General features: G+C 44.3%; 2 protein-coding genes and 1 long non-coding RNA gene across 8 annotated transcripts in view; 1 reads left to right on the forward strand and 2 right to left on the reverse strand.

Annotated features, from left to right (window-relative positions):
* The window catches only part of MORC3 (MORC family CW-type zinc finger 3), a 40,712-nt gene extending 40,467 nt beyond the window's left edge, over positions 1–245 (reverse strand). The window contains exon 1 of the mRNA XM_043874426.1: positions 110–245. Coding sequence (XP_043730361.1) covers positions 110–148 — 39 coding nt within the window. The 5' untranslated portion in view covers positions 149–245. The remainder of the gene's footprint in view (positions 1–109) is intronic.
* On the forward strand, positions 228–9,739 carry LOC122675539. The gene is made up of 3 exons (XR_006335291.1): positions 228–320; positions 6,130–6,239; positions 7,968–9,739. It is a non-coding gene; the product is annotated as an uncharacterized LOC122675539 (long non-coding RNA).
* A 4,066-nt stretch (positions 9,740–13,805) lies between these two features.
* DOP1B (DOP1 leucine zipper like protein B) overlaps positions 13,806–17,385 on the reverse strand; it is a 133,396-nt gene continuing 129,816 nt past the window's right edge. For 5 of the 6 annotated variants that reach the window (XM_043874270.1, XM_043874269.1, XM_043874268.1 and 2 more), the window contains 3 exons: positions 17,100–17,261; positions 15,219–15,348; positions 13,806–14,356 (listed from right to left, as the gene is read on the reverse strand). In XM_043874270.1, coding sequence (XP_043730205.1) covers positions 14,102–14,356; positions 15,219–15,348; positions 17,100–17,261 — 547 coding nt within the window. In that variant the 3' untranslated portion in view covers positions 13,806–14,101. Of the gene's footprint in view, positions 14,357–15,218; positions 15,349–17,099; positions 17,262–17,385 lie in introns of those variants that run through there. The other variant, XR_006335279.1, reaches the window with a different exon arrangement.

The raw sequence follows: 17,385 nt of genomic DNA on the forward strand, positions 1-17,385 counted from the left end.
AGCCGCCCCCGCCCACCGCCGGCCTCCCCCCCGCCCCGCACCCCGCCTCGCTTGCCCGCCTGCCCGCCCTCCTGGGACACGGCCCGCTCCACCCCTCGCGGCTGCTCACCGCGCTGAGGCGGATCCCGCTGGGTGGCTGTGTCGCCATCTTGAGCGAGTTACAAAGCCAGGACCGGCCTCAGCCGCAATCAGACTGGGAGGCGGCTGCGGAGCGCCGAGGAGCCCGCGAGGCCCCGCCTGCTTCCGGGGCGGGCCGCGCGGGCTGACCCCGCCCCCCGACTTCCGCCTCCCGGCGCCTTGGAGTTGGGAGTGTAGGGCAGGTAAATTCCCCCGGGGGTTAAGGAAGCCGGGACAGCTGGAGTGGTGGGTGGGCTTCAGAATCCGGGCGGGGGCCCTGCAGAGTAAGGCGCATGCGTGAGGCTCAACCGGGTGACTGCAGTAACTGAACCTACAGACTTTGCCAAACAGTAATCGGTATTTTGTTGTTCACTCTCTCAGTCGTGTCCGACTGCGACCCCTTGGACTGCAGCACACCAGGCCTCCGTGTTCATCACCATCTCCCCGAGCTTGCTCAAACTCATGTCCATTGAGTCAGTGATGCTGCCATCACTGACCATCCAACCATCTTATCCTCTGTCGTCCCCTTCTCCTCCCGCCTTCAATCTTTCCCAACATCAGGGTCTCTTCCAATGAGTCGGCTCTTTGCATCAGGTGGCCAAAGGATTGGAGCTTCAACTTCAGCATCAGTCCTTCCAATGAATAGTAAGGGTTGATTTTCTTGGGGATTGACTGGTTTGATTTCCTTGCAGTCCAGGGGACTCTCAAGCATCTTCTCCAGCAGCACAGTTCGAAAGCCTCAGTTCTTTGGTGCTCAGCCTCCTTTATGGTCCAAATCTCACATCCGTACCTGACGACTGGAAAAATCGTAGCTTTGACTAAAGGAACCTTTGTAGGCGTAGTAATGTCTCTTTTTTAATATGTTTTCTAGGTTTGTCATTGCTTTTCTTCCAAGGAGCAAGCATCTTTTAATTTCTTGGCTGCATTCACTGTCCACAGTGATTTTGAAGCCCAAGAAAATAAAGTCTGTCAGTTTCCTCATCTATTTGCCATGAAGTGATGGGACTGGATGACTGACATGATCTTAGTTTTCTGAATGTTGAGTTTTAAGCCAGCTTTCTCACTCTCTTCTTTCACCTTCATCAAGAGTCTCTTTAATTCCTCTTTGCTTCTGCCATAGTGTGGTGTCTTCTGCATATCTGAGGTTATTGATATTTCTCCTGATTAATTGATATTAATCAGTATGGAGGCTGCAAATAATAAAGAGCCCTGTCTGGGGTCTTGGGAATTACAACTGGGGATACACAGGTTCTAGCAAAATAGAAAGTTTGGGGAAGAGAAAGAGTCGGGGGGGTTATAAAGGCAAAATCCACAAGTTTTGTTAAAGTTGTATTGCAGGAATTATGATTGACTTTGGTAGTAAAAGGAAATATTCGTCTTTAAGGGATGGATTTGTCACCAGTTATTTAGGGTATGGGCCGGATAAGTATCTTGAATTTCTGCAACCCTGTGCAAATGTTCTGAATATCTTTGTTAGACGATAAGTGGTCAAAAGGTCAGATTCAATCTGGGCAGAGACATAAGTCACTTCTCAGTGGCCTCTGGCTCCACTCTGGAGAGTTCTTTTAGCAGTACAAAACTGATTCTTTTTTGATTTTCCTTTTGCAACCTGAGGTCCCCAAGTTTGAAGACAGGTGCCATGGGTGTTGGTGACCCAAAAAGGTGCACTTGAAGTGCTTGACTGGACTGGACATGAATTACACTGAAGAAAGCTATCACATGCCTGCCAGTGTCATCATGTTGTGAAACCTTAATGAAATGAGGTGACTCAGATGGTAAAGAATCTGCCTGCAAGACAGGAGACCTGGGTTCAATCCTTGGGTCGGGAAGATCCCCTGGAGAAGGGAATGGCTACCCAATCCAGTATTCTCACCTGGAGAATCCCATGGACGGAGAAGCCTGGTGGGCTACAGTCTATGGGGTCGCAAAGAGTTGGATATGACTGAGTGACTAACACTTAATGAGATGAAGATTTGTACTTTGGGGATTTACCCTGAAAATTATCACCCTTCATTCTGATAAAAAAGAGTCCTTTCTCATACGCAGTTTAGTACTTTTGCTCCTGTATCTATATCAACCTTGAGCTGGGCCTTGGGCTAATTAGCAGGATATAGAAATGAGTAAGTTGGGACTTCCCTGGTGGTCCAGGGGTTAAGCCTCCGAGATTCCTCTGTAGGGGGCAGGAATTCCATCCTGGGTGGGAAACTAAGATCCTGCTTGCAGAGCAGCCAAAGAAAAATGAAAGAAATGGATAAGTCAAGAGCTGTCAGATACCGCAGTTAAAGAAAGAGTTAAAAGGTTTTTCTTAAAATATTCACTGCGGTTTTTAAAAAATACTTATTTGGCTGTGCCAGGTCTTACTTGTGGCATGCGGGATCTTTAGTTGCAGCATGTGAACTGTTGGTGCAGCATGTGGGATCTAGTTCCCTGACGGGGATGAAACCCAGGCCTCTGCATTGGGATCGCAGAGTCCTAGCCCCAGGACCATCAGGGAAATCCTCATTGCATCTTTATAATTGTAAAAGAAATACATTTGCTTTGTAAAATTCAAATAACATGGAAATATAAAACATAACATTTACCCCAATCCGTTTACTGGAACATGTGAATTTGGTATACATTACTCCATATTTACTATATGCTAAATACATATGCTAAATACTGTTTACAGTGTGGAACTAGACATTACATACTCCTCTGCAACTTGTGTTTTTGTTTTATTTAATTATTTCAGTTTGAGATTTGTAAGTGCCCAAATAGTTTTGAATAAATGAACAAAGGAGGAAATGTTAAAAACAAACAGGACTTTCCTGGTGGTCCAGTGGTTAAGAATCTGCCTGCCGATGCAGGGGACTATCCCTGGTCCTGGAAGATCCCAAATGCCACGAGATAGCTAGCCCATGTGGTGTCCTAACGCCCATGCTCTGAAATAAGCCACTGCCATGAGAAGCCCAAGTATTGCAATTAGAGAGTAGCCCCTGCTCACCACAATGAGAGAAAGCCTGCACACAGTAACCAAGATACAACACAGCCAAAAATAAGTAAATAAAATTAACAACAACAACACAGAACACCCTGTGCTCTGTTGTTACCCTTACTATTGACCACTGTGTTCTCGATTGGAAAAAAGAAATGCACAATCTAAAAGTTAAGAATTATGTTTTATTCAATGGACATACTGAGGACCGAGGCCAAGAAGACAGCCTCTCAGACTCTGAGGGACTGTTCTGAAGATGTAATGGTGGAGCTAGGATAGAGAGGGGTTTTTGCAAAACACCTAGGAAGTCAGAGTGTCAAAAGATTACAGTTAATCGACAGAAGATGAGATGGTTGGATGGCATCACTGACTCGATGGATATGAGTTTGAGCAAGCTCTGGGAGTTTGAGTTTCAGCAAGCCCTGGGAATTGGTGATGGACACGGAAGCCTGGCATGCTGCAGTCCATAGGGTCGCAAAGAGTCAGACACGACTGAGCGACTGAACTGAAAGAAAACCAATCATCTCAAGTTAGTGAAAGTGCTTTTCTAGATATGGGAAGAGGCAAGAACCTGGGCTTATTGAAATCAACCCTTTGATGTGTACGTTAACTATGTAGGGCCAGCATCCTATTTTCCCCCATCCTGGGTGTGCAGTGGCTGATGACTTGATGGCCACAACATCCTTTCTTTACTGATACAGCAGGTAACATTCTGTGTCCACAGGATAAATGGCATGTGAAACACCTAAGTGAGAATGCTAGTTAATATCATTTGCAGTGCTCTGGACTGGATAATTTCTCAGTTCCTTCAGGTTTAAGATCATATTATTACAATAGAGGCACTTTTATCAGCTGTTTATTGAGAACTTACTTTGTGTCTATCAAAGTGAGAGGTCCTAGAACGCAGTGATGAGTGAAACAGAGGTTTCCATTCCTGTGGAATCTACAGTCTCTTGGCTGTTTATTCAATAAGTTGCAGCCCATTTGTTGTGAGATCAATTTGGTGTCAACTAGCACTTTGTTAAAAAAAAAAAAAGGAAGACTAGAATAGCATACTGCAGTGTCTGCCTGGGCTCAAATCCAAGTTATTCATTTATGAACCATGTGATGTTTGGCAATGTGAATTTTGAAATGAGATTAGCCTGGATTATCCGGATGTGCCCTAGATGCGATCACAAGTGTCTTTATAAGACAGGCAGAGGGAGACTTGGTCACAGAAGGCCACTTGAGCACTGAAGCATCTCTCTAGAGACTTGAAGATGCTATGTGGCTGGATCGGAAAGTGGAGAAGGGCCATGAACCAAAGAATGCAGGTACTGTAGCTTCAGAAGCTAGAAAGGCAAGGAAACCCCATTCTAGAGTCCCTAGAGTTTACAGAGAGAACGAGTCTCTGCAGACACCTTGGTTTCAGCTTGTTTTGGACCTCTGGCTTCCAGAACTCTAGGAGAATACATTCCTGCAGTTTGAAGACACTAAATTACAGTAATTTGTTAGAACAGCAACAGGAATAGACAGTAGTCTATTCATGTAGAAGCTAATACTTAACTGTACATACAAATTGTTGCCTCCCCACCCCAAAAGTTTTTTAACCCAGTTGTGCATACTGCGGAGTTCTGCATTCTCAAGGCTTACTCATATGAAAGAAATGTGAGGTAGACATGTATGGGCTAAACTTAAACCATGTTGGTGTAAAAGGGGCTTTTTCAGGAAAGTAAATGCTTTTGCTTATGTCAGATGAACTCAAGCTGGCTTGGAAATCTGTTTTTTTTTTAAATGTCAAAGCTGAGGTTGATATGATTTTAATGGTAAAAACTACCTTCTTTGGGGAGTGCTGAATGTTTGTATCCCCCATCCCCCGCCAAAAATCCATGTTACCTAGCCCGCCCCATGTGATGGCATTTGGAGGTGGGGCCTTTGGGAGGGTAATTAGGTCAAGAGGGTGGATCCCTCATTAATGGGATTGAAAGTGTGAAAATGTTAGCCACTCAGTCCAACTGAGTCCAGCTGTTTACAACCCCATAGACTGTAGCCCGCCAAGCTCCTCTGCCCATGGAATTCTCCAGGTGAGAATACTGGAGTGGATTGCCATTCCCTTCTCCAGGGGATCTTCCCGACATCGGGATTGAACCTAGGTCTCCTGCATTGCAGGAAGATTCTTTACCATCTGAGCTGCCAGAGAAGCCCATGAATGGGATTAGAGTCTTTGTAAAAGAGACACTATAGAGATGCCTCAACCAACCCTCTGTTATGTGAGGACACAGCAGGTAGAACCAAGAAAGTGCTGGGGTTTTTTGGCCACACACACAGCTTGTGGGATCTTAGTTCTGTGACCAGGGGTTGAACCCAGACCCTGGGCAGATGAGAGTGCCAAGTCCTAACCACTGGACCACTGGGAAATTTCCAAGGTGCTTTGACCTTGGACTTCCCAATTACAGAGTTGTGAGAAATGAGTTTATTGTTTAAACCACCCAATCTGTGGTGTCAGCAGCCCAAACTAAGAAAAGAGAAATTTTAAAATTGCATACAAGAGTAAGAATATCGGAATAGAGTAAAATTTCCCACTGACCTAAATCAAACACAATATGAAAACTGGTTGCTTTCATAAACTTACACAGCTATGCATCTTGACTTCCATGGACTATATCTCAGAGATCCTTCCATCGCTGTACATGAAAAACTTAATCACATTATTTTACAGTTTCCTAACATTTTATTATATTGTGTGGTCATTCATTTAGCCACTCTCCTACTGGTGGACACACTGAGGTTGTTGCCAAACTTCTTGCTATTATCAATATTTACATGAATAACTTGTACATAAGTCATTTTGCACATATGCATTTATGTCAGATAAATTCCTGGCAGTAGAATTGTGGAATCAAAAATATACACGTGGCTTGCAGGATCATAGTCCCCCCAACCAGGGATTGAACCCGCCCCCTACAGTAGAAGCACAGAGTCTTAACCGCTGGACTGCCAGGGAAGTCTCCATCTGTTTTTACTTTTGGTAAAAATTGCCCGCACTTTCTCCACAGAACTTGTACCAATCTATATTCTATAGCAATGGAGGGGAGATGCTGTTCACCTATAATTGATGTTGGCTGCAATGGTCACTAATACCTCAGAGCAATGTTTTTCTCATATTGTAAGTATGGGTATCTTTATACATTTGTAAAAGCCAATTGTGTGTGGGCCCATGTACTCCCTATTTATATCTGTTGCCCATATTTCTATTTCTTTTGATCATTCTTTCAGTACTGAAGAAATTAGCCCTTTGTAATATTTCTCAAATATTTTTCTGTCTGCCGTCTTTTACTTTGCTTCTGATGATTTTTGTTGTGCAGAGTTTTAAAAAATGTTTTTATATAGCCAAAACTTATAGAACTTTCTCTTAGGCACCTAGAGTTTATGTTCATTTAAGAAAGATCATCCAAAAAAAAAGAAAAAAGAAAAATCATCTATCTTCATTGTTGTCTTGTTTTTATAAATATCTTTTCTTCATTCCTTCTAGCATTTTCATGTTTTCTTCATGGTTTCCAATCTTTGATCTGTTTGGGATTTATTTTGGTGAAAGATGTGAGAGATGAATACAACTTATTTTCCTCCTATTGGGTACCCAGTTCTCCCAACACCGTTTGTTGAATAAGACACCTTTCTTTCCTGCTACAGTTTGAAGTACCACCTTTATTACATGTTAAACTTTTCTGTGTGTTTTGGTCCATTGATGGACTTGCTAGTTTAGTCCTATTGATCTCTCATCCATTTCTGCACTGGTACCAATTATTTTAGCTTTATAATATAAAGATCTGAGGTTAGTTCTCTCAACTCTTCAATAAGTTAAAATTTATAACTTGATGATGTTGAATTTCCTCTCCAAGATCTAGTAAATCTTCCCTTTAGCTCCAAGTCTTCTTGTCTGCTTTGGTAGTGTTGTCTTCAAGGAGCTCTTATAAAGTTTTTTTCTCCCCCTATTTTATTATTGTTGTTATTGGAAGAGAGATTTCATCTATCTCATAACAGGTCACATATATATATATTACATTGATATCAAAAAACTATATTGATGTGTACATATTAACTTTTTTTTTCTGGCTGTGCCACAGAGCATGTGAGATCTTCATTCTCTGACCAAGGATCGAACCCAGGCCCCCTGTAGTCCAAGTGTGGATTCTTAACTACTGGACCACCAGGGAAGTCCCCATGTTAACTTTCTATTGAATTTATTGCCTTTAGGCCATTCATACCATTCATCTGGCCACAAGCTCCACCGCCCCCACCCCCACCCCCAACAGTATTAAACAACTTGTCTTTTTCCTGATCGGATGTATATTGATAGCCTGGCTTAGCTTCAGAAACAAACAGAAAATAATTGGAAGGAAAATATGGGACAATATACAATCAAGGGCAGTCAGTCACGGTAGTGCCTTTACTACAACACAAACCTCCCTGAGCAGCGTGGTTACTGCACGGTCAAGTGCCCCCTCTCCATTCGGTATGGAAGCGTTTGGTTGTCCACGTCCACGGGTCCAGGAAGAATTAAGCATGAGCCTGGTGAAGTCAGAGTGGGCGGTCCTCACAGCTGGGTTGGGCTGACTGTGTCATCGGGCAGTGCTAGGACCAGCAGGATACGGTGGGGAAAACCCGCCAAGCATAGGACCCTCCTGTGTCCACACAGGGGGGTCATGGGAATCTCAGCGAGGGGATTCTTAAGCGTGATGGAGAGGCCAAGATCGGGGCAGAAAACCCACTGTTCCCTGAGCCCACACTCTATAGTCCTACAGACTGATTCATTCAAACTTAGTTTCACTTCCTGTTTTTCTTCCTCCTAGCAGCATCTTGGGCAGATAAGTCAACCTTTCTGTTCTCCATTTAGCTCTCTGCCGTCTGCCCGTAGATGCCAGACACTGAAGATGCCAGGAACCGAAGATATAGGCTCTCTCTTTTCCACAAAATGGCACTTGCCTTGGACCACTTATGGGCACTACGTTATTGGGTGTTTTCATAGGGTCCCTCTGGGAAGGTGCCTTGCTGAGCCTGAGGAGATGTAGAAAGAAGCAGGACTGGGGAGCTTGGATCTCAAAGACGGGCGCCTGTATATCTGTTGAATAAAACCAACAAATGACTTGAGTTGGTCTTTGCCAGGTGAAAAGAGGAAAACAGTATCAAGTGGATGAAACAACATATGTAAGAAATGCAGCAAATGAGAAATCCCAAGTGGTTGGAGGAGACAGGAGAGAGAGCTAAGGCCTTCAGGAGGCTAGAAACCCCATCAGGCATCAAGAGTTTAAACCTTAAAACAAAAATTTTTTTTTAATGTGGGCCATTTTTCAACTCATTATTGAGTTTGTTACAATATTGCTTCTGTTTTACTGTTTTATGTTTTTGGTTTCTTGGCCACAAGTCAGGTGGGATATCAGCTTCCCAACAAGGATTGAACCTCCACACCCTGCATTAGAAGGCAAAGTCTTAACTACTGGACTACCAGAGAAGTCCCAACAATCATTATTACAATTTCAATTTAGGGTAAAATGTGAAGCAACTTCTTTTTCTAAAGCTGAAACATTGAAGGGCAAGTTTGTCCTTATTATTCCACCTCCCACCTGCTTCTGGTTGACTTTGGGTCAGGGGAAACTTGGGCTGGTACAAATGCTTGTTCACCAGGTAAGGTGGGGCCCAGGCTGTCTCCCCTCCCCTCACTTTAAATTCACAGTATTTTTGTTTAAAATTATTATTGTGGTATTATGTACAAAGCATAAAATTTATCATTTTACCCTTGGGTGGACGATTCAGCAACATTAATTACATTTACATTGTTGTGCAACTGTCAATAGCATCCATCTCCAGAACTTTCTCAATCCTAACTGCAATTTTGTACCCACTGAACACTAATTCCTCAGTTCTTCCTCCTCCAGCCCCTGGCAACCACCATTCTGTTTCCTTTTTCTATGAATTTGACTATTTCAGGTTCCTCATGTAAGTGGAATCATATTTGTCCTTTTGTAACTGGTTTATTTCATGTCCTCAAGGTTCATGCATGTTGTAGCTCGTGTCCGAATTTCATTCCCTTTTAAGGCTGAATAATCTTCCACTGTCTGTTTATACCATGTTTATCCATTCATCCATTGATGGACATACAGGTTATTTCCACCTCTCAGCTATTGTGGATAATGCTGCCACAGATGTGGGTGTGCAAGTATCTGTTCGTGACGCTGCTTTCAGTTTTTACTGGAATTTCTGGATCACAGGGTAATTCTATCTTAAATTCTTTGAGGGACTCTCTTCCTAGACCCGATTTTAAAGTCCATTTCCCCCTTGGTTTGAAGGTAGGCAGACTGATTTAGATAGAGTACCACTTGGAAAGAGCTACCAGTTTAGGATGAAAAGGAACCAGGCAAGCTTCAGCCCTGCGGGCTTCCTCCTTGTTTCCGTAAGAGCCATCATCTCTGTGAACTCATTGCTCTGCAAACTAGTTCACTCATTTCTCTACGAGTGGTCCGGGAAGCACTGGCGTCAAAATTAACTTAGGACAGACTTCCCTGTGGTTCAGTGGACAGGAGTCTGCCTGCCAGTGCTGGGGTCCCTGGTTCAATCCCTGGTCTGAGAAGATTCCACATGCTGTGGAGCAACTAAACCTGTGCGCCACAACTCCTGAGCCTGTGTGCTGCAAATACTGAAGCCCATGTGCCTAGAGCCTATGCTCTGCAACAAGAGAAGCCCCCACAGTGAGAAGCCCACACAGCGCCCCTGATCACCAAGATACCACTGTAGTGATTGTCACAATGTCCAGTTGCCCCTTGGTGTAGAATGGACTCCTTTGCTGGTCCAGGTCCACATGACCACAGTCTCTCCTTTGATGGTGTTACTTTTCCATGTTTGTGGATTCATGTAGTCAAAGCTATGGTTTTTCCAGTAATCATGTACAGATGTGATGTGGACCATAAAGAAAGCTGAGCACCGAAGAATTGTTGCTTTCGAATTGTGATGCTAGAGAAAACTCTGAGAGTCCCTTGGAGAACAAGGAGATCAAGCTAGTCAATCCTAAAGGAAATCAACACTGAATGTTCCTTGGAAGGACTGATGCTGAAGCTCTGATACTTTGGCCACCTGATTCAAAGAGCTGACTCATTGGAAAAGAACTTGGTGCTGGGAAAGACTGAAGGCAGGAGAACAGTGGGTGACAGAGGATGAGATGGTTGGATGGCATCACCAACTCAAGGGACATGAATTTGAGCAAAACTGCAGGAGATAGTGAAGGACACGGAAGCCTCGCATGCTGCAGCCCATGGGTCGCAAAGAGTCGGACATGACTTAGTGACTGAACAACAATTAAACTGCAAATAATGCCTAGTAGAAGGCATTGTCTTACATCAGAATTTTATTCCAAAGACCAGATTCTGTCTGGTCTCCCAGGCTGTTGTTCAAAACTTTTAATTACAGGCTTCATCAACTGTCTTGACCCATCCAGCTCCTTCGAATTTTACTGGGCATACACACATACTGGGACATGAGGCTTGTTCTCCTTTAAGACACTCCTTACCACACCTTGAGAGTTGGCAGCCACCTGCTGTGCTGTGACCCTCCCCCCCAGGGTGGCCAGGTTTGGCAGGAAGCCCACTGGGCGGGGTGCCCTCAGAAGTGCCCTTCCACACCTCACCCGGCAGCAGCAGCCCTCCTGGGGTTTTCCTGTTGAACTCTTCTTGGCCCCGGACTTGAGAACGTAGTGCTCTAGAACAAGCCGAACATAGAGTATTGACTTTGTAGGATCGGGTAACACTGCTTACCTCCTCCGGGGCTTAGGAAACAACCCCCATGACACAGTCCAGGCCCAGCCCCTGGAAAGCACCCCAGTGATGACTGTGTCATCCCATACATATAGGCTCTGTTCTCATCGCACCCCCCTGCAGCTGCGTGTATTCCAAACCCTGCTTTCTTAGAACAGGGGTTCCAGCTCACTGCTTGCACCCAGAGCAGTGGCACTTTGGTCCTTGGGCTGGACATCTGGTTTACCTTCTAGGAGGAACTGAGTCAGAAGAGTCATCTTCAAAGTGGGGTGGAGAAGAGCTTCCATGAGGAAGGAAAAACAAAAAGGTTTTTCCTCATACTTAAACAAAAACAACAAACATGGGGACTTCCCGAGCTGCCCAGGGATTGAGGTCACGTTCTTCCACTGCAGGGGCCACAGGTTTGATCCTTGGTCAGGGAGCAAAGATCCTACATATTGCATGCTGTGGCCAAAAAAAAAAAAAAAAAAAAATCTCCATTTTCTCTTTTATAAAATACACAATCTATGTGGATACTCAGGTCAATTAATGCAACACATAGGCTTGTAGATACTGAGAGTGAACACAAGCTTCGCTTTCACTGATGGGGGCTTCCCAGGTGGCAGAGTGGTAAAGAACCCGCTTGCCAGTGCAGGAGATGCAAGAGATGTGGGTTCAATCCCTGGGTCAGGAAGATCCCTGGAGTAGGAAATGGCAACCCAATCCAGTATTGTTGCCTGGAAAATTCCACGAACAGAGGAGCCTGGAGGGCTGCAGTCCATGGAGCTGCAGAGTCAGATATGACTGAGCACACACAAATGCATGATCAAAACTATATAGACTACTGAAGCAACATGGATGGGTCCAGAGATCGTCATACTTAGTGAAGTCAGATAAAGACATCATATGATATCGCTTATATGTGGTATAAAAAAATGATACAAAGGAACTTAGAAACAGACTCATAGACTTAGAGGTGGGGGCATAGACTTGTTACAGGTGGGGGCAAGGGTGGGGGTTGGGGGGAGGTATAGTTAGGGAGTTTGGGGTTGACATGTACACCCTGGTATATTTAAAATGGATAATTAACAAGGATCTACTGTATAGCATGTGGAACTCTGCTCAACATTATGTAACAACCTAAATGGGAAAAGAATTGGAAAAAGAATAGATACATGTGTAACTGAATCACTTTGCTGTACACCTTAAATTAACACAACGTTGTTAATAGTATGCTCCAATATAAAATACAAACTCAAGAAAATAAGACAGAAGATCCAAAAAAAAGTGGAAAAAAAATATATCACCGAGGGAACACAGAGAGGATTCGTTCCTACAACTCTGAGGGGGTAATTACCATTGATAATTCCACTTTGTAGTTGAGAAAACTGAGGCACAGAGTATATGCCTGGTCTAGCATGTGGGTAAAATTGAGTCCTCAAACCCATGTCCATCGAGTTGGTGATGCCATCCAACCATCTCATCCTCAGTCGTCCCCTTCTCCTCCTGCCTTCAATCTTTCCCAACATCAGGGTCTTTTTCAATGAGTTGCTGTTCACATTAGGCGGCCAAAGTATTGGAGTTTCAGCTTCAGCATCACATTTACAAGACTTTTTTACTGTTCTATGCTAAACAGAGATGTGTTATTAAATCCCTTTAAGATTTCTACTTAATAAAAAAGGATTAAATTACATATGGTATTGAGTTGTTTTAGACACTGGAGAGAAAAAAAAAGAAAAAAAATTTGTAAATCTAAGTACAGATACAAGAACTATCTTTCATAGCATAATAGCTACTGATGACATACATAAGCTATTAGATTTGTTGTCAATTTTTGGGGGTGCCATACCATGGGGCATGCGAGATGTCTGTTCCTCCAACAGGAATCAAAACTGGGACTCCTGCATTGGGAACACCGAGTCTTAACTGCTGGACCAACAGGGAAGTCCCTGCATGTAATTTTTAACACATATTTGTATGAATACCCATATGTGATGGTGCTTTTCGACTCTCACTTTCAGCCATACTGTAGGGAACCAAGTGGTTCTGTGTTCCCCACATCCTATCTTGGGGCCAGTGACACAAACTGCTTCTGCCCTGCTCACAAACTCATACATGGTGGGACGTTACAAGAAACGAAACCAATAATGTTTGTCAAGTCCCCAAACACCCTTGTCTGTAGAAAGGATGTCTCTGAGAGCCCGCATCAGAGTAGTGTGCATCGTCTGACTTGGAAAGTGATGTCATGGAAGGCCCTGGTGGCTGAAAAGGGAACAAGAGACAGGCAGGTCTGGCGGGCAAGCCCGGAGCACAGGCAGAGAGCAAGGGCACTAGCCGAGCAGGACGGGTGCCAAGTGGACTCTAAACAGGAAGCTGGTGTAAGGCAGAGAGGCTGGAAAAGAGTGGGCTGGCATGCTGCCAGCCCCGAGGCGCCTGTGCCTAGGAACCTAGAAATTATTTTCACAAACAGCGATGCCTGCAGCGGTACAGAGTTCCCAGAGAGGACAGAGGAATAAGGAAGAGTCCAGAGTGAATTTCCCCGACAGCAGTTTCAGGCATTAAAGCCTCCATGACCATGATGACTGATTTATGTTAAGTGGAAAGTGCTGGCCAGGCACATTACAGTGTATAACTGAGGTGACAGCTGTCGGAGGGTTAAAACGGTGTATTTCTTACCCAGCAGAAGGTGGGAACACGTGATTTTAATGCGGCAAGAGTTAAATACACTGAGATTGTCTTCACGCTCACACCTCTGCTGAATAGTCAAAGGTAACAGGCTATTAGTATTTTCAGAAAATAATATATTTTCATTTTAAAATGTGGTACCAAAATAAATGCTTAAAGGGACACATGTATGAAAGGTTAAAAATAATATTCAATGAGTTAGAAATGTTTAGAGAGATGTACTGACACAGACCCATATCTCTGCAACAAAAAAAACCCAACTTTTTAATCTCTTCATGGTTTACTTTATATTACAAATTTTGTGCCACCATTAGATGATATATTAATTTCACTTCTTTACATACATCGAGGAAGAAACATAAAATCAGGCCTAAATATATTACAAGGCATTTCAGGGAGGTGTGTTTTGTTGGCCACCAAAAAAAAAAAGATCTGAAATTTACTTTCGAAATTGAGATAGACTTGTTTAGAACCACTATCCTGGCTCCTTTTCCGTCTTCAGTATATCCTGGCTTTTCTCAAGGTCTCAGTAAATGGCTTACACAAATTCTTCAGTCCAAGGTTAACATTCCAGATGTTCCAAAAAGTCATGTTCAACACATTCTTCCAGTTGTTTCAAGACCCTTGGGTTATCTGCAACAGGAAACTCCACGAGCGGAGGAGGGCCTTGGGTGTCGGCGGGCAGTCGACTCTGGGTTTTAAAAGCACAGTTTAGAGTCCCGAAGAAGGGCATCAGTTGCCTAATGCTGGAAAGAGAATGCTGGCGCAGCAGAGGGAACTCACTCTTCATGGCGATCTCATCTGAGCTGCAGATTTCCTGCAGAAAACCAATGACGACATGCTAAGGGTTAGAGAGGTACACGCAGGCAGTGAAAGCTAAGACACGAGTCCTCTAGGAAAACTCCCCGTCTGCACTGACGGCAGCAGCGTCAACTCGAATCCCACGTCCCCACTGCCGTCTTCCACCAGATTTCGCTGTGAGCCATCCCGCTGGGGCCCCTGCCACCCCTCCTGCAGGCCCTTCCTCTGAGTCACGGAGGGACTCTGTGGGCACGTCTCCTTCTACAGCAGAGGTCCCCAGCCTGTGGTCTACTCAGGATCCGGGCTGCAAAGCAGGAGGTGAGCAGTGGAACAGGATGAGATTACAGAGTAGACTGGACATTAGCAACACACTTCGGGTGTCCCTGTCTCCCACGACTCCCAGCCGGGACCATCGGGTTGCAGGAAAACAAGCTCAGGGCTCCCACTGATGCTGCATTATGGTGAGTTGGATTATTATTTCATTATCACAATATAACGATAAAAGAAATAAAGTGCACAATAAAGGTAATGAAATCACCCTGAAACCACGCCCCCAACCCATCCCAGCTCCCCGGTCCGTGGAAAGACTGCCTTCCACAAAACCTCCTCCTGATGCCAAAGAGGTTGGGGACTGCTGTTCTGTAGGACTGTGTCCACCCAGGAGGCTTTACCTCTTAGCATCTGGGATGAGAAAGTGGCATACAAATGCTAAGACAAAGACGAAATGCATAACCCTCTCCAAGTCTGAACACTTAAGAGGCATTGTGAACACCGCTCGAAGTCGTTGAAATCAAATGGCATATGAAGTACTTCACTCACCCCCTGAGCCTGTCCCCCTCCACCACAAATACAAATTTTATAAAAAGGAAAACAATTACCCCATATTTTAATTTTAGGAGTTCAAGAATCCTGACAGTGTGGGGCTTGCATTCTTGGTGCTCCTCCTCTAAATCTGAGGAGAAGGCAGGGCTTTCTGTGTCCACTTCGGGAACAAATGCCCACCTGTAACTGGAGGAAGAGAATCCGAGGTCAGGCATGTGGGCTCAGAGCCCACCCAGAGGTTTTCAAACAGCTTCCCTGAGATGTAATTCACATACCACACAGTTCACTCATTTAAAGTGCACTATTCAGGACTTCCCTGCTGGTTCAGTGGCTAAGACTCCGTGTTCCCAGTGCAGGGAACGTGGGTTCAATCCCTGGTCAGGGAACTAGAGCCCATGTGCAGCAACTTAAGAGTTCACACGCTGCAATTAAACACTTCATGTGCTGTAACTAAGACCCAGGACAGCCCAAAATACAAATAAATAAAAAATAAACTGCACCATTCAACAGCCTTTGGCATATTTACAGAATTGTACATCCACCACCATCCATCATGATTAATTTTAGGATATTTTCATTACCCCAAATAGAATCCCTGCTCCCTTTAGCTCGCACCCCTCAATCCACTCCAATCATCCCTCAATTCACTCCTCAATCGAGGCCACCACTTAACTACTTTCTGGGTACAGGTTTTTTTATTCTGGACATTTCATACAAATAGAATCATGGTGGGACATGATTACATTACAACCAATGTACTCCACGGTTGTTTGTGCCTGGCTTCTCTCACCTAACCTACTATCGTCAAGGCTTGCCCATGCTGTACCGCTGTACCACGCACCAGCACTTCACCTCTTTGTGCTGTAGACTACTGCATTGTCTGGACACACCATATGTTATTTACCCGCTTGTCAGCTGATGGACATTTAGGTTTTCTCTACTTTTTGCCTATTATGATTAATGCTGCTATGCATATTCACGTACATTGGAACTCACTTAAAGAAAAACAAAACAAACTTTCTTTTTTAGAGCACTTTGAGGTTCATCCAAAATTGAGCAGCAAGTATGGAGGTTTCCCATTTGCCCCCTGCCCCCCCTCTAGTATACAGAGCCTCCCTGTCAACATTCCCACCAGAAGGGTACATTTGTTACAATCAGTGAACTGATACGGACTCACCATCATCACCCCAAGTCCAGAGTTAAGCTTAGGGTTCATTCTTGGAGCTGCATCTTCCATAGGCTTGGACAAGTGTGTGAAAATATGTGTCCACAGCATAGAGTCACACAGAGTCATTTCACTGCCCTGAAAATCCTGTGCCCTGCCTCCCTCTCCACTCCTGGGACACACTCATCTGTTTACTGTCTTTACAGTTTTGTCCTTTATAGATCATCATGTAGTTGAAAACACATGGTATGTAGCCGTTTCAGACTGGCTTCTTTCACTCTGTCTTTCTAACCACAAACATTTCTACACGATTTCTCTCTTTAGAGGGGCAGGATGGAGAGAAGTGGCATCTGGGGCCAGGCATGAAATGAAACATACGAGCAGCTGTGTTAAGCCCACAGGATATGTGAGCCAACAAGGGCAGAGTGAACTGCGGAGAGCGTGTTCCATTTAGTTAATTAGAAACAAAGAGACCAAAAAAAAAAAAATACACAAATGCAGTGAGGCTCACCAGTGGGGGACTCTGTCTTATAAGCACCCAATAGCAAAACCCACTGAAACACACACACGAACAGAAACCCATCTGTAAACACTACTGTGAGCCAAATTCACCAAACCACAGATGTTGCAAGTAATCTGAAACTCGGTATTCTGAGCAGGCTCCTCGGCCACTGGTAACCCACATGGTGTACAGGAAAGAACCAGTGAAAGGGCTGACGAGGAAAGAAATGTCACCTCCTTTGAAGAGGACACGTGGTCTCCTATGACTTACATTTGAAATAACGGCATCTTGTCAGGTGGAAAAGAAAGTGCCGTGTCCAGAAATTTGCAAGCTGATAAATAGAGGACCAGCTCACTCTGGGGTATCTCCCCTACCGACGGCCCGTTTCCATCAGAGGCTCCAACTTTCATTCTGTTGATTTTGTTGCTGTTTCTATAAATTGGCAAAGAAACTCTTGTTAGAAATTCATTCACATCTGCTGTAGTCCTTTTGCCTATGAAATATCCATAAGAAGGTTTTTTCCTTTTGAGAAGTGGTCAGAATAGCTGGTCCCTTC

The sequence above is a fragment of the Cervus elaphus genome, chromosome 19 (assembly GCF_910594005.1).
Source record: "Cervus elaphus chromosome 19, mCerEla1.1, whole genome shotgun sequence".
NCBI lineage: Eukaryota > Metazoa > Chordata > Mammalia > Artiodactyla > Cervidae > Cervus > Cervus elaphus.